The 23,451-nt window shown below is 42.1% G+C and overlaps 1 protein-coding gene across 6 annotated transcripts; it reads left to right on the top strand.

The window, feature by feature from the left end:
* Positions 1-290: 290 nt before the first annotated feature.
* On the top strand, positions 291-20,449 carry map6a (microtubule-associated protein 6a). 6 transcript variants are annotated; one of them, XR_015037596.1, is made up of 5 exons: positions 291-1,277; positions 13,307-13,520; positions 14,429-14,606; positions 17,807-17,917; positions 19,883-19,995. XR_015037596.1 is itself a non-coding variant. In XM_085797335.1 (5 exons), exons 1-5 carry the CDS (start codon positions 505-507, stop codon positions 20,028-20,030), a joined length of 1,449 nt encoding a protein of 482 aa, XP_085653461.1. In that variant the 5' UTR covers positions 292-504; the 3' UTR covers positions 20,031-20,449. The 6 variants fall into 6 exon arrangements, 5 of the variants coding, with proteins under 5 accessions (XP_085653463.1, XP_085653464.1, XP_085653461.1 ...); XM_085797335.1 differs by having other exon boundaries at positions 292-1,268; positions 13,310-13,520; positions 14,429-14,643; positions 19,883-20,449; XM_085797334.1 differs by having other exon boundaries at positions 292-1,277; positions 14,429-14,643; positions 19,883-20,449.
* The last annotated feature ends 3,002 nt before the right edge of the window (positions 20,450-23,451 follow it).

Below are 23,451 nucleotides of genomic sequence, written 5' to 3'. Positions count from 1 at the left end.
AGATGCCTTGCCTTGCCTTGCCTTTCATTACACTCGCTCACCTGTGAAAAGCTTTTAATTTGTTAGTTTTCAACCGGAAGTCCTCTGACACTGTCTCTCCCTTGACGGTATTTTCCTCGGCTCTTGCTCCTGTTGTACTCAGGGATGCTGAGCAGGCGGGCGGGGCCGTTTTTCCTTGCAGTGCCCTGCTGTGGAGTGATGTACCAAGACGTACAGTACGGGACAGAGCGGACACAGAGAGGAAACAGAAGCTACGTGTTGTTGTTGCCATTGCTTTAACTAAAAAAGAAATCTCTAGTTGAGTGTTTTATAGAGGCAAAATGGATTTACTAAACCTTATCTAACGTCAACAGCGTCGGAGCCGTCTGTGCAACCTGATACACGGACATCTTGTTTTTCTCCTACCAGGGTGCCAGGGGGGGGTAAAGAAGATATTTTTCCTTCATTAGGAGGTTGTTGGTGGAGGTTGTTGTGTTGTAGTGTTGGAGCTCTCCGACCGTCACCATGGCGTGGCCCTGTATCAGCAGGGCGTGCTGCATGGCCCGCTTCTGGAACCAGCTGGACAAGGCTGACATTGCGGTGCCTTTGGTCTTCACCAAGTACACGGACGTCTCTGAGATGCAGCACATCCAGCTGCAGCCGCCGCGGGTCGCCATAGAAACGCAGCCGCCGTCTCGTGGTGGTGGTGAAAAAACGCGCGGCGCCACAACGACGGCTGTCCGCGCGCCGCGAAGGTGCGTCTCCGAGGAGCGCGTGTGCAGCTCGGTGATGCGCGAGGACTTCAAACACTGGAAAGTGAGACCCGAACCGAGCTGTAAACCCAAGAACGAGTACCACGGACCGGAAACCCCGTTCAACAGCGAGACCCAGTACCAGAAGGACTACAAGCCCTGGCCCATCCCGAAACGGTACGACCATCCCTGGATACCCAAACCACAAACCACCGGTGAAGTGACCGAGACACGTCCGCACACAAGGTCCAAACACACGTCCAAACAGCAGCAGCACGTGGCGTCGGCGGCGGCAGAGGCTGACAGCGGCGTGGAGAAGAGCGCTATCGCCGATAAGGTGCAGGAGAAAGACCTGGTCCAGGGGCAAGAGAGGAAAAAGCACCCCAGTAAGCAGCAGCAGCAGCAGCAGCAGCAGCAGGGAGAGAAGAAAGTTGTCCTGAAGAAGGTGGAAGGAGGAGAGGGCAAAGGGAGGGCGGCCGCGGATGCAGTGAACAGGCAGATCAAAGAAGAGATCAAAGAGATCACAGCCGGCAGCAGCTCGTACAAGTGAGTCCACACACAGAGAGAGAGAGAAGCCCCCAGGGGTACAGTACATGAAGGGGTCAGGGGGTCGAAAACAAACTGGACAGAAGTTATCTGCTGCATGAGAATTAGACCATTAGAGACTGGCCTTTTTAAAGAGCAAAGCTTTATCAATTGGTATTTGCCATTAATAGCCAGAAGGACACATATAAACAGCCGCCCAATTAGCCTACCCCCCAAAAAGTGAATGATAATAGCAGCTGTAGACATTATTTATTTATGAATCGTTTTACTTTTATGTGTGTCTGCTTCTTGCTCATATGAATTACCGGTACCAAATCTAACCATACCCCTTTTATGAACCACATTTGTATCTGATGGGTCTCCCTGGACAATCCTTTTATAAACAGGCGCCTTCCCCTGGAGAAAATCCTGAGGGATGCCCCCCAACCAAAGATTTTAACTAATCAGTTCAAGCCTCTAGCCAACCAGTCACCAATCACACATTTATGATTCTCACTTATCTATCTAAACATATAAATAAATGTAAAACTGTAATAATGAGGCTTGTAAATCTGTATACAAGTGCATGCAATAACTTCTGCTCATAGCTAGAGTCCAGGTTGGAACCGGTTTCAAATTTCACTATAGAGCAATGAATCTACTTTTATTTTCTCCACAGAACTTAATTCAGTTGAATGGAAAGGCTAGGGTGGAGTTGTGTGTCTGTCAAACACTGTTGATGTTTAGGCCCACAAGGCTAATCTCTGTCCTATTATGCAATGATCCCGAGGATGATGGGAACTTGTGGATGGATAAGCACCACCATGTCACGCTCATCATCACAGTCGCTGTGTGTCTGTGTGCTTTGTCGCAGGTTATTTTCTGTGTGCGATGCCTTAGGAGGATGTGAGGCAATGTGATATGTGATGAGATCCATTTCTACTTGAGGCTTTTCGTATTTTGGCGAAGTGGTGCCACAGAATGCCGGCTTGGGTTGAGGCAGGATGACTTGGCAGGCTGAGGTGAATGGTACAATGTGAGATTAGAGAGTCTCACAGCTGTTTGGTGCTCTGCTGCTGCCATGCCTGTGTAGCTGAGCAGACACTAGACCTCAGGGTGCAGCTAAAGGCACTTTTCCCCCTACGTGGCATGAAATGGCTGCACCGTGACAAGCAGAAGCAAAGCCCAGTCAACCCTCTGTCTTCCTCTGCCAGCAGAGACTCAAAGCAGGTCAGCTGTGGTTTAATAACACAGATATTGTGCACACACTTACCCCCTCCCGCTCACACACACACATGCACATACAAACATACTTAAACACACACAGATATTGATTGATTTGTTTTATTTGAGTGTCATGCACATTTTTGTGCAGAGACTAAGCATTTAAATACATTAAAGAATGGCTGGCGTGTCATCTTAAAAGAAAAGAAGGGAGAATAAACAAAAAATAAGCAAACAAGCTTCCAAGATATACAGAACAATAAACAGTAATTTATGATTTTATTCCAGGCTTTATCAATTAATCTAGCTAGAACATAGATCTCCTTCTTAAAAAAACCAACACAACATATGCTCAGAAATCCAGAATAAGTCTGGATTTTTCCTCTGGGTTTTCTCAAACAAGGACTGTCTCAGTTCATCATACAAAGGGCATTAAAACAGAAAATGTAATTCATCTTCAACAGTATTAAAGTCACACAAAACACATAAATGCTGCTCTTCTGGTTAACCCCCCTACTTCAATTGCTAAAGGCAAAGTGCCAGATCTCAGCTGTGCACTCAGGGACCTCAGTCCCCTCCCCAAGTTTAACATACTTTTAGTTTAGGTTTTGCTCCAAATCTCCTCCTTCCATTGTTTCTCATAGAGATTAACAGATGAACATAAAACTACACACAGATAACTAAATACACATTTAATTTGTTGTTTACTTGAAAAGGGATGCATCATAGCAGTGGACAATTAAAAACGTCTCATGCCTCAGTTACAGTTAGGTCTGGTCATTCAATATTGCTGAAATCAACAGTGTTTCAGTGGACACATATCATCACATGGGACTTCAACAACAGATATTATTAAGTTTAGTTTCAGTCATTGATTTGGATAAGAGAATTTGAGAGATTGATTCAATTCAATTCAATTCAATTCAATTTATTTGAAGTGGGACAGTGCAAGTTCATGAACGAAACATAAAATCGTAAACAAGCCGGATTGTAGCCACAGGCTAATTTCCATCCGCTGTCCCATACATAGATGTTCCCTGGTACAGAATACAATAAATAAAAACAATGATATTGATTGATATCAATACTATTAAATTCTTAGATAGAAGGAAATAATAATAATAATGATAATAACAATACTGATTTCCCATCTCTGTATTCACATGAAGCAATAAAAGAGAAGTTGGAATCGTCAAAATAATAAAAAACAAAACAGAACCAAAATGTACTTTCCAGTCGACATAATGATTGTCAACGTTACTGTATGCCCTACTGTAGTGATTCCCTTGCAATGAGTCTCTCTTGGAAGAAATTGTTAAAGGGATAGTTCAACATTTTAACAAATTGCCCCATTGCCATAATCCCTATAGTCTTAGCAGTAGGTTCGTTACATTTCATTGTCGGTGCAAGCTATTTTTAGAACGGTGAAGCAGAGCAATGGGCCAATTAGCCAAAATGTCGAACTATCCCTTTAAACAGATCATGAAGTAAATTTACCTTGATACATGAACTAAGAATGACCTTTGTTTCATGCACTGTCTGAAGATGCTCTGTGCTGGGGGCTGGGGCCAGTCCTGGGTCGTGTTGTTGTTGTGTAGCTGCAGCAGTAGAGCGACTGATCCTTGGCCAGGCGGATGCAGCAGCTGCTGTTACCCAAGTTCACATACTGTATATCAGTTATCAGAGAAGATGCAGTGTAGAGGAGCGATGCAGAAAAGCCAGTGTGTTCGAGGTAGCTAAGAAATGGTGACACCACAAGACCACAGTGACTAGTTTATTTTAAGCCACGCTCGTAGCCATGTCCATCCAACTGTTTTTTGGTGAGTCAGAGCATCACATGTGATTAGTCTCTTTGTGTACGAGTTGATCTTGTGGATATACTTAAGGTTTTGATAGGCACAATGTGAACAGGTCGAGGTCAGTGCTCACTAGGGTTGCAAAGGGGCAGAACATTTCCAGAAACTTTCCATTGGAAGTTAAGCTGGGGAATTTTGGAAATATTCCAAATTGGAACCTTTCCCCATTATGGGAATTTATAGGCATTTTGTTTTGTCATAAGCAGACATCCATGCAAAATAATACAATTAAAAAACATGGCATTTCAACAGATTTATTTGTGAGTAGAACAAGTATCAAGTTTTAATTCTTGTATGAACAATCAATTATTTTACTAAACAACAAAAACATGAATGTTGAGTAAAATATTACTAATTACTTATTAAGGGCCAACCTTCAATTTAGTAAATTTTGGATTTTTGGAAAGTTTCCAACTTTGAAAATTCCCAATATTTTGCAACCCTAGTGCTCACTGGTGCGACTTTACAGAAAGTAGAGAATCTTGTTCGGATTTACCCGTGTGGTATGGAGCTGATCAGAGGTCAGACCATGAAGGTCACTTGTGGTTTTTTGATTTGACCCCAGTCTCCTTGTTTCTTTGTTCCTGTTTTTACTTTTTTTAGCTTCACTGTGATTCATCTCTCCAAGGCCGATGTACCATCTATTGACCTTAATTATGATTGACAGCTACTAAGCACCACGGTGAGATCATCGAAGCATGATACACAAACCTGATACCTATCATGCATTAATCTCATATCCCGTTGAATGGGGCAACAACAAACGAGCCATGAAAGTGGACACAGAGACTTTTACCTTAAACCAAATGAATTTTTACTCCTCTTCCTTAAAAAAAAAAAAAGGTTTATGTTATTAAATCTGTGGAAAAAATGCTTCCAATTGTGACACACAAATATGGTGCCATGTTGGTTGGCAGGGGTCATGGCCACCACAGGCCACCCCCTGGCTCCACCACTGCCTTTAAATATATTACATAATAACATAACATAATACTACAGATGTCACCCAGTTCATAAACCTCAGCTTCGGGGTTTCTGAGCACTTCAGATATATCCTGTGTGTCAAATTCATCAAACAGAGCTGATTGAATGAGGCCATGACAAAGGTATTTTCTATACTCTCAACAGGGGGGGCACAAATTAGTAATAATCCATGCACACACATTATTGAAACAAGAGCACAGACTGTTAAACTGTGCACATTAGTTATTTTTATCTCCATGGCACTTTTCTGGGCTCTGACAGATTGGCATGTCATGTTGCACAGAGGGTTCATCCTCAAGAGGAAAACTCTTCATGACTGACATGTCCTCTGGCTCCACTGCCAGGTTGACATTTTTATATTATTTATTCATTTATTTTTTTTACAAAAATGTCTCAACATCTTCGGGATGACTTGTTATATGACATTTGCTGCACACGTCCTCCTCGCACTCTATCTAACCACCTTCATTATGATCACAGATGATGGGAACATCCTCTGCATCCATTTGAATGAACTGTGCTGGAGCTTGAACTTTTCCTCTGCTCACTAATGACCTCCCATCAGCCTCAGCTGCCTGTGACTCATGTTCAGTGTTAATTAGGATACGCTAGTACAATAACATGCTCAACAAAGATAGTAAACATTGTACATGCTGCACACGTCAGTATTAGCTTTGTAACTGACAGCATACAAAGACACCAATGTTAGCATTAGTCTCAGAACAAACATCTTTGTCTTAGTGTTTTAAAAGAAGAGTTCCTGCCTGATAAAATCAATACATATCCAACCATTACTGTACATCCATGACCCTCGCTGTCTTTCTCTCCGCTGTAATTGCAGTTACACATTTACACGGCTGCAGGAGCCAGCTTTCCTTATGGAATCACTTGAAGTGTGTATTCAGAGCTCGCCCTGCTCTGCCATTGTGCCGGTTTGCACTGGGGCCAATTAAACAGGAAGCCCTGAAAATAGAGCCCTCCGTTCTGCGCTCTGACGAGGACACTTGCTGTTTTCATTAACTTTTATTTGTCCAGTTTGGTGAACACAAAGGCTCTTTTTGCAGTGCACCTGGGAAATGTCAAAGGCGACTGTCGTTCTTTTATACCACTGGTAACTATTCTTTTCTTGCCTGAATCGGTGCAACATTTTCAGCCAGCAGCCTCCCAGTCTCCAGCTTCCACATCTCACTGCTGCATTATGGATAAAATGACATTTTCTGCATGAGAATAAGTCATGAGTCTGAGTCAGAAGCTGCTGGAGAGTCTTTGTTTTGTTTTGTTTTTAATTTTGCTTCCAGCCCTGTTGCAAAAGACAAAAGCCATTCTTCATCTTGCCAGGGTTATTTGCTGCATCATGGGATGAGAGGCGTCTAATAAATGACATTTAAAGAGCGCATTGATAAGAGAGTCATCGAGCAAGTGAATGGGGATGACAAATGAGAGAGTGCAGGTTTGCTGATTTCAGAGATGGAGAGAGATTCTGAGGAGACATGAATTTTTTATTTTAATTTCTTTCACGTATCACTGCTCAACATTTTTTCACTGCGGCTCAATCTGAAGAGCTTCATCCTTTGATCCTCCTCTTCTCATGTTTCTCACCTGGGGTGCAAGGGCGTTCAATACGCTCAGAGTGACTTGCCTTTTCTGTCACATTTACAGGATGGATGTAGCAGACAGTGCACTGCAAAGAGGCCAGTGGATTCTGGTGGATTTAAAAAAAAAATGATCCTCTTAGAGAGGCTGCAAAGCTTCATGTTTTCCTGACAAGCAGTGAATGCAGAAACACAGATCCTGCTTCAGCTCGGAGACACAGAGAAACTGTAACAAAAATAGCACGTTGTTATCTCAAAAGTCCCAGAATAATTCAGTTTCTTTCTATTCAGTAGATAAATCTGCTGTGATTTCTCTACTTTGATAGTAAAACCAGCAGTGTGCTGTGTTTCCACATCATGTAATCTCAGCTGATATTCAGTTTTCAGTTGTGGCATCAATTCAGGGCTGTGCCAGCTGAAACTAACTGTCTTATGTAACAGATCTAATCTGATTGTATCATATCTGATTACAGTTAATTCACAAGGAAACATGCTCAGATCTGATTCTGGATATGAATGAATTACGTAACCCAGTTAAAATTGCAGTTGTAACCAAACTCCATCAACCAACAGCCTCTTATTTATAAAGTATCCAATCAAAACGCTCATTGATTTTTTAAAACAGTGACTCAAGCATATTTAAATGTTGTTTTTATTAAAATTTCTGCACAGTTTATACTGACCATGCCTAGAATACTTTACGAAAATTTGACATGACAATACTCCCACACTGCACTGCACTGTTTCCTCGGAGAAGCAACAGAGGCTGTGAGATGGAGATGAGGCCAACTGATCCCAGGAGGGACTATTGACCAGAAGCCAGGCTTTACACCCGTTGTCAGGAAGTGAAGCTATAGCATTGTGCGTGGGCAGATTGCCTCCCTGGAAATACGTGGGGAAAAGGCGGCCAGCCCTTTATCTGAGGCCAGCACTGGTGTGGAATTAGAGCCAGATTCACTGTCAGGCCACTGTCAGCGATAAAACTGCACAGACATTTTGTCTCAGATGCATTTGTGGTTTTGTAAAATTTCAAAGTGCAGTCTAGCACAGTTGCACAAATTCCATGGTCCTCATCATCACACAGTAAGTAGCTGCTAGTGGCCTAATTCACTCACTTTGTCTGTAAAAGGTCAGAATATTGTGAAATGTCCCAGTTTTTTGCATTTTTAAACTGTGACGAGCAAAGCACTGTGTTATCGTTCCTTGTATGATTAGAGGTTGGTTTTGTCAGACCACCACTTTGGTGTTGTATCTGACACCAGAGGATGAATCATCCCTGGACTTCTCCTCTTATGGATTTCAATGGTTCAGTTTTTAGTGACTGTTCGATGAAGTAAAGTAACATGAATCTGAATATTGTTACGATTGTGTTTCACTGAGTAGTTTATGGGCTGTTTATGTAAAATTCCTTGTAGTTGTTGGAGGCGGATCTGAGTGGAATTAAAGGTTTGATTCACATTATTGATGTGGGATTTTTTGTTTGTTTGTTGAATGGAAATCCCTTTCTAAAGTCAGTTTGATTTGATGTTGTCGCTCCAGTGGGGACTAGTTTTCTGTGGCCTGCCTATAACCTGTCATCCTGCTTCAACTCTGTTCAGAAGACTTGTGTATCTCGACATGGTTTTTTAGCCACAGCGCAGAAACTTATTTGCAAGCGTTTGTTTTTCTGACAGCTCTGTCCGGCGGTTTTATGTTTTTTCTGTTTGTCCATCACATGGTAACATTCACTCTGACCCAAGATGAATGGACAAGGTCGCAGAGACCTCAGAAAACACTGTTGTTTGCCATAACTAAAGAATGAAAATGCACTTTTGTTAAGCCTGCTACATTACATACAGTAAGTCTGTGCAGACATGGATGTAAACTACAGCTCGGCCCGTCGGTGGCGACGAGGCTGTACTTCTACTTGTTCTTCTTTCTCCTGACCCTCCTGTGGCGAGGGCTCCAGATTGTGTCATGTCAGAGCTCGGCTGCTCGAAGCTAAGCGATGCTGCTCCCTGGCGCCGTTCCACCACGGTCAGTGCCAGTGTTTGTGTCGTAGTGATAGTGACGGGGGGCCTTTCTCTGCACTTCCCTCCACCGCAGCAGGTCGTGGTGGTCAGCCGTCCAAAGCAGCTTTAGTCACACGACAGGAAATATCAGGCAAAGTATCACTGTGATAGCATAGTACAAGCGTCAGTGACTCAGAACTAAACAACTTCTGAAATTTAAAAAAAACAATATGAGAAGACAGAGGAAGGTTTGAATTATAGTGGGGGTTATGTTTTTGGATAAATGACAAATGAAGTGAAACATGTATGAAAATATCAACACGTTACCTCTGTTTAACTAAAAGACTCTCTAAATCTCCAGCAATCAATTGTGTCTCCGTGGTTACTGAGACTTCACTGTCTCATACGGGGAGGTGCACACCAGTGTGATCTATAGTTTAATTAAAACACAATGCACAACTCTTCTCTAGTACTCCATCCTTTACTTAAAGCAGAAGTAAGCGATCCGGTGGTTTTGGCTAACTTCTTGTCAGCCAATGGAGTTAGCAGTCCCCGCCCTCGTCATGGATCTATTGGCCCTCGTCCCTACGTCACCACATTCATGCGCATCCCTTGGCTGCACACACAGCCTTTCATGCCGTTCTCTCTCCTCATTGGATAAAGGTTGTAGGATACAAGGAAAGTTTTCTCCTCGGCTTACAGCAGAGCAGAGTGACTGACAGACCCGTGTTTCGGACCAAACACTCTATGTAAGTGATTGCTGTCGGAAGATATAACTATTTAAGACTTATATTAACACAAACATTCCGCTTACTTCTGCTTTAACAAAAGTTTTCAGCTGACTTACCTTCACCAGGATCTGAAAAAAAATGAAGATTTAGAAATCTTGGTTGTAGCGTATGTTGTGTGTGCACTGCAGGGGCATTTGTCTCTCTAGTAAAGTTTGTTCCCCACCAGGAGCAAAGATTGGGGTTTGTAAAAAATGTTTGTAGAAAGCATTTGGCAACAAAAAAAGCCAATTAGCGGATAGCACAGGGAATAAAACTGAGAAACCACCTTGATGAGATGAAAAATGGCCGTAAGCGCGGTGCAGGTGCTGCTGCTGCTTCTCCGTCTCAATAACCTGCTCCTGTCTTTGTTGCTCAGCAAAATCCTACGTCATGGCCTGACAGTAAACAGTGGGATTGCATTGCCACATCTGCATGGAAGAGCCTGGTATGAACGTCTGACTCTTTTCAAACCCATTTACAGTAGCTTCAATACTTTTCTTAACGCTAATTTTTTAAACAAGTACCTAGTACACGCTGACCTCTGAGACACAGGCTGTATTGTTACACAGTCATATGTTCGTGAATAGCAGCACAGGCCGATGTTTCACACTGTGAACACTGTCTGCACTTACAATCCGTCTCCCTCTCTGTCTTTCTCAAACACACACACACACACACACACACACACACACCCTGTGGTGTCATGTGAGAGCTTTACACCCTTGGCCTTGGACATTGTTGTGCGACCTGTCTTTGCACCGAGGCTTCTTGGCCCTGGCTGAGCACTGAGAGTGGACTTCAGTCCTGTTACGTAACAGCTGCCTGTGTGATTTCCAGCTCTCCTCTGAGCTACTGGAGGGAGCAGACACATCACTGTCCCCTGCCTCTGGATCACAGAGACGTTTTCCCATTAGTGGTGAAGCGACATTTATACGCTTGAGTTTTATTTAACAGTTGAAGAGCTCAAATGTGAGAGCCTGACAGCTAATTTAAGTTTAAATGGATGGACTAATTATACAGTTAGTAAGATGAAATGTTAAACGTTAAAGCGTTTTTTCTTTTAATGGAAATTCTGTCAAATCATTTGCAAAATGTCGCTTATCTTTATTGATATTCTGCCGACACTGTTTGACAAAGATTAGATCAAATACATGAGCAGCTTAGATAAAACTTTTATTGTGACGGTCATTATTTCTGCCATAAGAGGACGTATTGACAAAAACAATAACAAATTTATGAATTTAAAGGAAAAGAAATCATGATGATGCTGAATAGGAATAAATCCAAGACTGTGGCTTTTCACACAGTCTGTTTATTGTTTCACACCCACATGTTGTCTCATGACCACACTGCTGAAGGTCTGAACTCATCTTGTACTCTGTGATGGAGAGTCTCATAGCCCCCTCCCCAATACAATACAGTACAGTAGAAGATGTAAAGTCAATGAGCCTGTCCCTGTTACATACATTACATTTAACAGAATCGCAAGGCTGCTTGCCACAGCTCCACTTATTGATTTTTGTGTCTTTTTATAACACTCAGCCTTACAAATCGTTCTAATGAGTCTCCGGTTCAGCAGCCGGGACCTCTCTGCTCCTTTAGAGCCGTTAGCCCGATGAAGTGCTATTTTTTCACTCACATAGGGAACCGGGGAGTCATCGCTGAGCCTCGGCTACAGTTGTGTGTTTGCCCCGAACCACGCTGGGGTTTTAGAGTTTGTGTTTGTGACTCTGTCTGCACTGGAGCCACAGGCGACGACTGATAGGTGTCAACTGAATGGCCTGAGCCAGAGAGCTGTCCATTAGCGACTGCTGCAGGAGATCAAATGCCATGCATGGCACAAGCAAGAGTGTCTAACTGTTTTATACTGCATCGCTTTTATTACGACTATATTATTTGAACAAAGAGAAATCCAGTTTGCAACCACAAGCAGATAATCAGACAGAATTTACGATTTCTCTTCAGATATTACTTTTCAATTTTGCTTTTATTTACCCAGTTGAAAGTGTTATTACAATTAGGCTTTGGTAAAAACAAAACTGTATGATACAGTCCAGCCCAAATGAGTATACAGTATTTTATGTTTCAGATGGATAAGCAGCTGTTTAATGTTTTATTTGTCACATGTCAATGGGTAATGTACAGTAAGTAGTTGTAATGAGGATCAGACTGGGGCAGCAGGGCAGTAATATGATAGGAAACATTATCTGACTACCTTTTTATAAAGAGCAACCATCTCTAAAAACTATAATGTGTAAAGCTAAGACATGGATGTTTGAATGAACGTGAATGAATGTTTGTGGATATAAAGAAAAAATCTCCAACATCATCTGTGAGGAGAATTTAAAGATTTTTCTTCTGTATCTGTAACATATGGAGGTTTGGTGCAAATTACTGGATGAGTAATGCTGAGGGGAGACAGTGCACTGCAGAGAAACTCCAATGTAAAGGAGAGAGGGAGAGGGAGCAAGTGATGCAGTGTGGCATATTAAAGTAAAAGAGTTAAATAAGCACCTGGTATCAAGCTGCTGCGGCTGTCCTCTGTGGATCATCATCAGCCCTCCGCTGCTCTTTAAACGTGAGGAGGCTGATACGCTGCTGCAGGGCCGCTGCCACACCGCTGACCTTCTTCACTCAGAACTGCTGCGTGAGGACGACTAGTGAATATCACTCCAACAGACTGTGGCGCAGAGTAGACCTCCTCCCTAGTAATGCACCACTCCAGAGAGCCGTCATAAATTACTAGGTGTTGTAGTGTACCACCTACTCTAATAGTAACAGTGATTTTGAAGAGGTGATGCTACAATAAAGACAGATATTATTATACTGCAACAGACGCCCGGTGTGCACATTAACAGTCATACCAGCAATATATTGATACATGGAGTGAATTTGCATGAGTGACAGGCGAATATTGAATCATAACATAGCCTAATAATAAGACCAGCTTTAATGGGGTGACACTAGCCAGTTTAATGGTCAGGTGAAATGACTTCCTGTGTGAATACCTGTGGAGACTCCGGTAGATTATTTTTCTTTTTTTGGACAGAGCTATAGTAGGTTCACTGTAAGCTAAGCTAACCGTTCCCAGACTGACATCAAGGCCTTCAGACTAAAAGAGCCCCAACATTTCCTATTAACAGAAGCATGCTCTGATGTCATTAACCCAGTCAGTGGCTTTTCACCCTCACCTGTGCATTATCATGACTCCTCCTTTAAGGGATAGTTCAACAAGCTTGCCTTGAAAAACGTACATCAGCCGGTTTTGCATGAATTTACCTCTGAAACAACTCTGTCTGGTAACGTTCTGTTATTATCTCATAGCGTGGTGAATGTGCAGGTCACAACTTGTCCACCAGAGTTTGATGAGGGAAACCAAGAAATCCCATTAGCCTCCGTAGCGTAGCTCTGAGCAGCTCGTGGCTCTGCTCCGCCGATCTAAAAATAGCTTGCACCGTCAATTAAAGGTAACGAACCTACTGCTATGACTATAGGGATTATGGCAATGGGCCAATTTGCCAAAATGTTGAACTATCCCTTCAACTAACTCTGTTATTTGGTGTCAAAGCTCCGCAGCATCATAGATTTCCCTCTGACAGCTGACTTTCTTCTTCATCTTCTGTCTCTACACAGAACTGAGTTTAAGGCCTACACAGATGTGAAGCCCACCAGGATGATCCGGGCCAAGTCCCAGTACCTGCCTCCGGACGGGAAGACCAGTCAAGAGACGAGCTACAGCGCCACCTTCAAGGGACAAGGCCCGCTGCAGCCGGCTAACAACAAGGCTGTGGAGAGGAGGAGGATACGCAGTCTGTACAGCGAGCCTTACATAGACCCGGCCAAACAGGTGAGAACTCACCTTTAACACAGTCTGTAGCGTTGTAAAAGATGATCTGCATTAGTGGAGAGGCTGGTAGGATCTTCATGTTACTGCAGTGCTGTAAAATCACACACAATCAATCAACACAATTTTTGGAAGTTATAATCCCAATCCCAGGGAGAAAAGGGACATAATTGTATTGTGACCAGGGTTCCTACACAAGTATGGAAAAGTATGGAATTTGATTTTATACATTTCCAGGTCTGGAAAAGTATGGAAAATGGAAACTATTCTATGGAAATATATTTATTTTATTCATCTTATCTTGGTTTGGTCTTATCTGAAGTTATTTGGGTTAACTATTTTGTATGTGCTATTGTACTTAGCTACAATCTCCTGGAAATTATTTGGTTGCATAATGGCATACACATTCAGAATAATGAAAACTAGATAAATTGCATGCTTTTTTTTATATTATGCACATCTATTTACTTAAATACCACAAATTATTTGAATTTTTTTACCAAGAAGTCTGGAAAAAGTATGGAATTTGGAAATTTCAAATATGTAGGAACCCTGTGTGACTGTTTATCTGTTGAAAAAACTGATTATAACCTCCTTTGTATATAAAGTTTATATTTGTGTATATATCATAGCAGGACTACATGTTGGCTAGAGCCAAAGCATCCAGCTATTTTTCTCTAAATCTTAGTGTATATTCATATAGAGACGCCTTTCTGGGCTTAGAAGAGCACTGTACAGTCTTGTCATGGGTCGACCCATCAGTGTGCTCTACCCATGCGTTGTTAAAGATGATCTACATTAGTGGAGAGGCTGGTAGGATCTTCATGTTACTGCAAAATGCTGTAAAATCACACACAATCAACACAATTTTTGGAAGTTACAATCCCAATCTCACTATCCAACATCCTTAGGTTGACAGATATAGTGCCCCTCGCTCTAAACCCAAAAAGTCCGGAGCCACAGCGGCAGGCCAGGGCAAGCCAGTGAAGAAAGCCAAAGATAAGCAGAGCGCCGCGCTGAAAGGCTCCAAGAAGACGACCTCGGAGAACCAGCCCGAGAACCGGCCGGCGGTGGGGGACAAGGAGAAAAGTAAAGAGATGAACAACAAACTGGCTGAGGCAAAAGAGTAAAAACCATTTAGCACTACTACTTCTCCTTTTTGTTTCTTATTTTCGGGGGGGAAATCAGACACAGAGGCTGCAAAATTTATTAAGTTTCTCATCTTTTCTCGTCTTTCGCCTCTGCTTCCCCTCCGCTCTCTTCTTCTATACTTCTCTTCTTCTTCGCTCAGTCTCTCTACTCAGTCTCATTCTTCTCTGTGCTCTCTCTCTCTCTCTCTCTCTCACTACCTCTTGGCTACGTTTGTACAATAGCACTAGAATAAGATGTCGACATGACATGCCATCGCTCCTCCTGCCTCACGCTACTGTATGTTAGATCGCTATAGTAACGAGCGAGGAGGAGGAGGAGTGTCCTCTTCCTCCGCCATTTGATGCCGCCACCCACCACCACCCCCCCCCACTCTGCTCGCCTCCATCTCCAAGTTGCCATGGCTACCGGCTGCCTGGCTAGCCAATGGATGGCTCTTGTTGCATGGGCCCCACCAACAAGCAATTCTGAAGAGTTGGCTTTGATCAGCTGAACAGATTTGCTTTGTCGAATTTATCAAGGATTTTTTTCTTTTGTTTTTTTTATTCCTTTGTTTTGTTTTTTTAAATAAAGATAATCAAATTGGCACTTTGGATACGGCCCCTGCTCTTGCTTGCTAAATTAACACCAAATCTGAAAATCTTTGATAAATATCCTGCTTGGTTAAGTCATGAATGTCTGATCCACGGCTTGTTTTGTACCTGCTCTGTCATCTCCGCTACTGTCCTCTGTTCATGTAGAGCTCACAGAGCTCAGTGTGTCTGTGTGTGAGAGTGTTTGCCAACACATGATAAACGTGATTTTGCAATTGAATGCCTCATTTATAATCAAACTGAACTCTGCTGGAGGCGACGTAGAATGATACTTGGTTCATCGTGAGAAAAACACCCAATTTGTTTCCTTCATTCATGTGAAACCCACTCACACAGTTCACCTCAAGGTTATTTTGCAACACCCAGTTTGTTGCCAACAAACCATCTGGGTCACACTAAACTGATTATGCATTAAACACCAGTCGTTTGCATAGCAGATGAGAAGTGCCGCTGAATTAGATAACACTGTCACGCAGTCCTAATGTTATTATTATATTAACGTTAGAGTATTTTTCAGTATCAGAGTTTGATGAGTTTATAAATGTTGTGTTGAGTTGTATCGTGTCTAACAAACTCAGAGCTGTCAGTGATGATTCTACTTCAGTGTAATCACATATGATCTTTATTAACAAGACTCAGCCCAACAACACTTATATGCAACTGCAATAGGCTGCGCTGAAACACACGCCTCCTTTTTTTATTATTTTTTTTAATGAACTCTGCCCAGGGTGACCGTAACCAATGTGATTAGACCGCCATTGGATGACGTGCAGACGGCTCGTGTTGCTGCTTAACAGCACTTTTCGCATCACCTTTGAAGAGGGAGCTTAATGGATGATTTGCCATTCAATCCACTGCCATTTGTTTAGTAAGACAAGAAGTTATGATTGAGTATTTTATTCCAATATAATATAAACCGATATGATGAGCTCAGTGATGTGTAACTTGGAGTCTCTCCGTCTCTGAATCATCCTCTTGTTTTGCCCAGATTTCAGGCTGAAAGTATGAACCGTACGTTGATGAGGTTTGACGAGGTCGAGGTTGTCGTAAAAAATAACATGATGATTCCACACTTCTGCCCCGTGTGGCAGGTTTTGATACGATGGTGGCGTGTTTTTTTATCTAGCAAAGCAAACCAAAACAAGCTGTAAGGCCTCTGTTTTTAACTTCTGGTTTAATCCAGATTTCCTCAGTGAGCCGTGTGGAAGAAAAGGGAACAAGACGTAAGTTGTATTGTGACTGTTTATCTGTTGAAAAAACTGATTATAACCTCCTTTGTATATAAAGCTTATATTTGTGTATATATCATAGCAGGGCTACATGTTGGCTAGAGCCAAAGCATCCAGCTATTTTTCTCTAAATCTTAGTGTATATTCATAATAGAGACGCCTTTCTGGGCTTAGAAGAGCACTGTACAGTCTTGTCATGGGTCGACCCATCAGTGTGCTCTACCCATGGGCACACACCTCACTGTTCTCATTAGTTCTGCTTCCTTCCCTCCATTCTGATTGGATGAGTCTTTTCTGTGGTGTCTGACGCAGCGGCCACCATCACTGCTAACCACCATGTCTGTCCAAACCGAGCACGCGCCCCCGTCAGGAGTGAAGGCCCAACTCATTAGCATTTTTGCAGCCTTTGGTTTGGGAGAACGACCGGCACACTTTGTCATGTAACACCACAAAGGAGAGCGCTTGCAGGGGGCGGGGGGGGGGGGCAGTAAATGTAAACAGTGCTTAGCACACACCACACACCTGGTGCTATCTTTGTGAGTAATAGGCAAATAAGGATAGAAAGTATGGTAAAGAAAGTTCTGTATTGGGCAAAAAAAGGAAAAAAAAGACGAAAAAAGAAAAGAAAATTGACTGTGACGTGCTTGTGTTTCTATCTGCTTGCTCATATTTAATGAAACATTACAAATAAATGCAAAAAAAAGCAGAAAAAGCAGTGTCTTCTTTCTTCATTTTGTTAAGAAGATTAGCGATTGCAGGTGTCTGTCAACATTTCTCTTGTCCAAGTCTTTGTCGTTGTGAGACAGACAACATTTTGGGTTTTTTGTTGTTGGTTTTTTTTTTCTTCTTAAATAAATCCACATGGAAGAGAATTTTTTTTGCTCTCACTACTCCTTTCTATGCTTATCCAAGATCGCACCACATTCTGGCATGAGCTCTGACATCCTGTCCGGGCCCTGCATGTTGCCCTCGTGTGAGATCTGAAGAATATATTATTTCTGCACCGTGTCTCAATATATTCCAAGAACTCATCCATCTTCCAGAGCAACATGCATGTCAAAGGATGTCCAGAAACTTATTCCAGAATAAGATGTCATGTGCTTCTTTAGGCCTCTAGTTCATCATGTATCACTGATGCGCTTTAATTAATGTGAAAAAAAAACAAAAAAAAAACACAACAACCACAAATGTGTGATATGACATTTGCTTTCTCATCCTAACAGTCTGGTGTCATGGTTTTTTTGAGGATGTCACATTTGGATGATGCTGTGTCCAATTTTCCTGTGTGCTAATGAGTGACATTCTGATTCATTTGAAGGGTTGTGCTAAAACAGTACCACTACATACAACTCTGCCAGCCAATCCGAGATATTGGCTGGGTGCAGACTCTAAAGCAACACCTGTGGGGCTGTGCACTACCCAATCCCAGGTAACCAATCACAAGAGCGACTTTAACAACAATGAAAAATGAAAAAAAAAGGCAGCGATCCACAAATGCCACTCATAACCCATTCATACATGCTCATGGAGTTTGTGGTTTACTTTTTCTTTTCTATTTACAGTGGCACAGTTTTGTTTTTTCTGGTAAACCACCATATTATTATTTAAGGTCCACTCCTCAGTCAGGTCATAGTATTTCTCTTCCATATGGACACTTGAGTAGGTGGGAGTGGGGGTAACTGGGGCTGTTTTGACTGCCTGCTGTCACATCCTACTGTACATGCCAGGTTCCTTAAGGTGCTTCTTTCTTAAGGAGGCCACGGGTTTAGTAGTCCAGTCATCTCCCAACATCACAGTCATGGCCTGCAGTGCCGCAACCTTTCCTCATGGTTCAGTACAACCTGCATGACTGTTGACTTATCCACCCAGGAGGAAGACTGCCTCACACATCCAGTAATACTCCCAAGAAGACTTTGCATCTCAGCTTTAGATTCTCATACTTCGTTTGTTAAGACCATAATGATCCTTTTTTTTCTGTTATTCTTTTTTTCTTCTTTTTTTTCAAGCATGCTGCCACTGTTTTCTGTTGGACCTGCAATCTGATTTTATGCTGGGTCTACTAGTCTTTGCAACTGTACCTACAGTAGAATATCTGTTGAGCTTTAGCATGGATGTAGGACGGACTCACCCCGGGGGTAAGTACAGTACGAGTGGAATGAGGGAAGTGGCTCTGCTTTGGAAAGAGACAGAAATTGTAAGTGCATGTTAATGATCTTCACTCTAATTTGTAATTTGATAATTGATCCTCCATTCACATGTGATTTAGATTTTTCTTTAATGTATCTGCATCCCGTCACAGAACACCCCGAGACCCTCATTGCACTATTGGCGTCCTGTAGTTTTGTGCCACAGAGATTTAACGGAGTGAGTCAATGTGTAGATTGTATTGATCCCAAATGGGAAAGCTGTCCAATTTATCAGTAGAAATGGACCCAACACCTCACTGTGCATCTGTGTTATGTCTAGTTAAAGGGATAGTTCAACATTTTGGCAAATTGGCCCATTGCCATAATCGCTATAGTCATAGCAGTAGGTTCGTTACCTTTATTTGTTGGTGCAAGCTATTTTTAGAACGGCAGGGCAGAGCCGTGAGCTGCTCAGAGCTACGCTACGTAGGCTCATGGGATTTCTTGGTTTCCCTCATCAAACTCATCAAATACACAATCCAACAACTCCAAAATGCAAAAGTTGTGACCTGCACATTCACCACGCTATGAGATAATAACACAACGTTATGAGACGGAGTTGTTTTCAAGGTAAATACAGAGTCTTCTTGCTGAAAAACTGTCCCTGAAGGCAACGCACATCAGCAGTTTTGCATGAATTTCCCTCTAAAACAACTCTGTCTGGTAACGTTGTGTTATTATCTCATAGCGTGGTGAATGTGCAGGTCACAACTTGTCCACCAGAGCATTTTGGAGTTGTTGGATTGTGTATTTGATGAGTTTGATGAGGGAAACCAAGAAATCCCATTAGCCTCCGTAGCGTAGCTCTGAGCAGCTCACAGCTCTGCTCCGCCGTTCTAAAAATAGCTTGCACCGACAATTAAAGGAAACAAACCTACTGCTATGACTATAGGGATTATGGCAATGGGCCAATTTGCCAAAATATTGAACTATCCCTTTAAGTCACATTGTCAAAGTTACACTGTGTATTGATATTTAGCTGGTAAATTGTATCAAGATTATTACAAATTTAACTGAGTTTTCATCCCTAAACCAGAAGTCTGATCTTCTCCTCTGAAATGAGCGGTCACAGGGTGCTCAGCCCGACTCAGCCCGATCACATGCTGTTGTTCCCTTTGTAAAAATGCCTCATCATGTCTCTCTCTTTCTCTCTCTCTCTCTCTTCTTCTTCCTCTTCTCTGGTATCTTAACCATGTGCTGCCTCCTAGAGATGCTAAGGACGAGGTTCTCCGACCCAGTCATCATCATTCCCAGGGTGCTTCTGGAGGAGAACCACAGCCACTACTGGAGAGAGACGAACCTCGGAGGAGCAGTGGAGTCGTACGCTTTGCCCTAGATGTGAACCAGACGGAGTAAGCTCTGCCTCTCTGAGGAACGAGGCAGCTACACCGTCACACAGAGACTGCTGCTGCTCTGTAAACTGTAAATATCTAGTATTTAAATTGAATTAGGAAAAGAGATGAATCCTACACATACACACACATACATAACATACACGAGCTCTCATATTTGAAACACGCATGTTTGAAACAGCTTCTGGCTCAGAGGTCGCAGCTGTTTGACCCAAACGGCATTATTGCAAAGGTGCTATATTATTTTCCGGTTTCATGCAATTTTATTTGGAAGGATATTGTCAATATCGTTAGAAATATCACACCATAAAGTGCTTATACCACAATTACAATACCCTGTACTGTATATTGATCCGTTTTAGTGTAAATAAATGAGCATAACTTGCAGATTGCCAAACTGTATTTTACTGTGTGTTGCATGGTCAGACACCGGGTTAGACTGATGATGAAGAGCGATGCAGGGATGAAGAGTTCAGCATGACGTTGAGGAAGGAGAGAACTCCTGAATCTGGATATTAGGTGACCTTAGATGCATAACAAAGGAAATTGAAACTTAGACAGAGAAGTAATAAAAATGATTTATTAACTTGATAAATTGTAAAACCTTCTCACCAAACCTGAGTTACTTTATGATACTTCAAACACATATTTCTACATAACACACTTGATTTAACAAAAGAGAAAAGTTTTAAAGTTCCTTTCATTCAATGTGTGTTTTGCTTAATTTCTCTGCTTTCACCTTAAATCTGAGTTGAATGTTTATATCAGCAGCTCTTTGTGAAGTCACACCTTGTTTAGAAGCCAATCATTATCCCATATGTGACTCCCAAGTGTATTACAGAGACATTAAAAATGGGATTTGCCACCTCCAGTGTGGATGTGGATGAACAGACACAAATTATTAGTAGTATTTATTTAGTATTTATGAAGTGTTTATATTTGTCTTAAAAATGAACTCCACCAATCCAGGTGCAAACTGTTGTTTTATATGAACATAAAGTGTTGTGAATGTCCTTCACTGATGCCACTTCAGTCAGCATCAGTTGGTTGAAGTTCGTATTTCTGCATAAGTCATCATTGGCTGCTCCAAACACAATACACTTACACCACTGACTGAACTGATGAAGAAGTACATGTGGAAGAACAGAGACAGGATCTGTAGGACACTATTAAGCCAAATTATTGCACATACTCAGTAGGTCTAATCTAAAAGACTACTTCCTCTAGATGGCTTTAGAAGAAGAAGAGTTTCCTTTAAATTTTCAGGATTTTTTAGCTTTTGGAGGGAATGAACTGTAAAGAAGAGAAAGAGAAAACTCAGTATGTCCAGTTGTTTAATATTACTACAAATTCTTAACAAATTACACTACATTAAACAATAACATATAGATTTTGCAGTGAGACAATGTCAATTTAAGCAGCAGGTCAGAAGGTACAGAAACATGTTAGAGCCTGTGGAGTTGTGGTGAATCCTAAAGGCTCAGAGGAGATGGGAGGACCGGCCTGTTGGTGCACAGAACCAAAACTTGTACCAGTTAACTGTATAACTTCAATATGCATTCAGGTGAAGGTCTTTTACAGCAGTTTTCTAAGACCAAGCAATCCACCAGTAAGTCATGTGACTATGTAACGACCTCTTTTATTGTTTCTTTGAGAGTGCACATTAAGTATTGAGTTGTTTCCAGTTATTAGGACGATGAGTGGATCTGTAACTACTGCTGATAAATTCATATCTTGCCGCAATGTGATGAGATAACCTCAAAAGATTCAATTATTACATGCTACATATTCACTGATAAGAGTTGTGTCTTGGCTACATATAGGTTAGAAAAGGTCACACTCCAGAAAACACAGTGGAGAATGTTCAAAGGAGCTCCGGCAACACTTGTAATATGGAAAAACAACTTTATTTGACCGACACGTTTTGGCTTGTGGCCTTCATCAGGGTCACAGAGAAACACATTAAACACATCATTTTGGCCCCTGAACTAAAAGGGTTAGGGTTAGGGTTAGAGTTTGACACCGCTGATTTAAATAGACACAGCTGAAAAAATTGTTTTCATGTATTTGACCAATCCTCAGTCTGCATCCACATATACAGTATGTCTCAACCAATGGGGAGTTGGTGCTGGTTAGTGAGTTGGAAGCAACCATGGAAGACCTCACACTCAAAAGACGAAAACAAAAGACTCTGAAACAAACAGGGAACTATAGAACTTGTCCATTATCAAACAACTCTGCATCTTCTACCAAACTAGGACAAAACCTGTTGCCTCATCACTTCCTGTCAAATAACCTCAACAACGCAGAACGACTGATGGACTATCGACTCTCTTAAAAAAGAACATGTACTGTAGCTTTTTTGGGAAGCAAATTTTGTCAGTGTTTTTCTGAGTGCCCCATTAAGGCAGGTATTCATATTTTATGCATGACTTGTACTGCAGCATGTAAAATAAAAAAGAGAGAGAGAGGGAGGGAGAGATAAAGAGAGGACAGCGGAGGAGATAGGACTCAATAATGGAGCTGCATGGTCTGAGGTTGGGAAGCTGTTCGGCTGTCACGGCTCATCAGGCTTCCCTTCCCTCCTCTCATTATTAGTGCTGTCTGCTTCTATAGCAAACCGTACATGACAACATATAACTGTACACACACAACAGTAGCATCACAATGTGCAATTCAATCGGTGCTGCTGATGATGGGACGTGTGAAGCTGTGCACTGACAGACTATTGTCTTTAACAAGCAGCTGGGGGGAGGGCGGGGAGGCAACACTCAGTCTGTCAGTCTCAATCAGCGAGTCAGCCATCTTGATGCAACACTCACAAATAATTCAAAATTCAGTGGACTGTGCTGAGAGCAGACATCGGCTCTGTTGCGTTACGGTGTTTATACTTCTACTGAAACGCTCTGCTTTATAACTTCTATATGTCTCACACTGTTGGTTTTCCCATGACACTATGTTCTCAGCATCTCACATTGTTCTGCACTGACATTTCTCTTCACTATCAGAGTCTGCAACACCCAAGTCCAGAGGTTTTGTTCTTCTCTGTGTCTGGATACTCAGGTCTCCTCCTGGCCTTGGATAATTGGCAATTAGGAAACTAAGGTGAAAGTGTAGCAGATGTCAACTGGGATCGTCTCCAGCAACCTCCAACATAGAGGAGCAATATATAGCTTATATAGGCTGATGAACATAGAAAGCTACTTTGTTTTATCAATGAATTAAAATGATCCAATGTTAAATCCTCATTGAGTGCTGTTGTGCTGGACATGAGAAGAGTTCTGAAAAAGTGAACTCATTTTTGAGAAATGTGTGTAAAGTGCGCTGACCACTAATCCACACCTCACAATACACTTATAACGATCAAAGCAGGAGGACCCACAAAGCAGAGGCACTGACAAACAAGTGGCAAGAGGCAAGTCAAA

Source organism: Trachurus japonicus, chromosome 14 (assembly GCF_045865225.1).
Source record: "Trachurus japonicus isolate A0001 chromosome 14, Traja_1.0".
Taxonomy (NCBI): Eukaryota; Metazoa; Chordata; class Actinopteri; order Carangiformes; family Carangidae; genus Trachurus; species Trachurus japonicus.
The sequence above is the reverse complement of the archived record's forward strand: the minus strand, read 5'-3'. Positions and strand labels throughout refer to the sequence as shown.

Coding starts and splice junctions, on each gene's coding strand:
- map6a (XM_085797334.1), top strand. CDS start 505: ATGGCGTGGCCCTGTATCAGCAGGGCGTGCTGCATGGCCCGCTTCTGG. Junction 14,644..17,806: donor AAACTGGCTGAGGCAAAAGA/GTAAAAACCATT, acceptor ATTCATTTGAAG/GGTTGTGCTAAAACAGTACC. Junction 17,918..19,882: donor TGTGCACTACCCAATCCCAG/GTAACCAATCAC, acceptor GCTGCCTCCTAG/AGATGCTAAGGACGAGGTTC.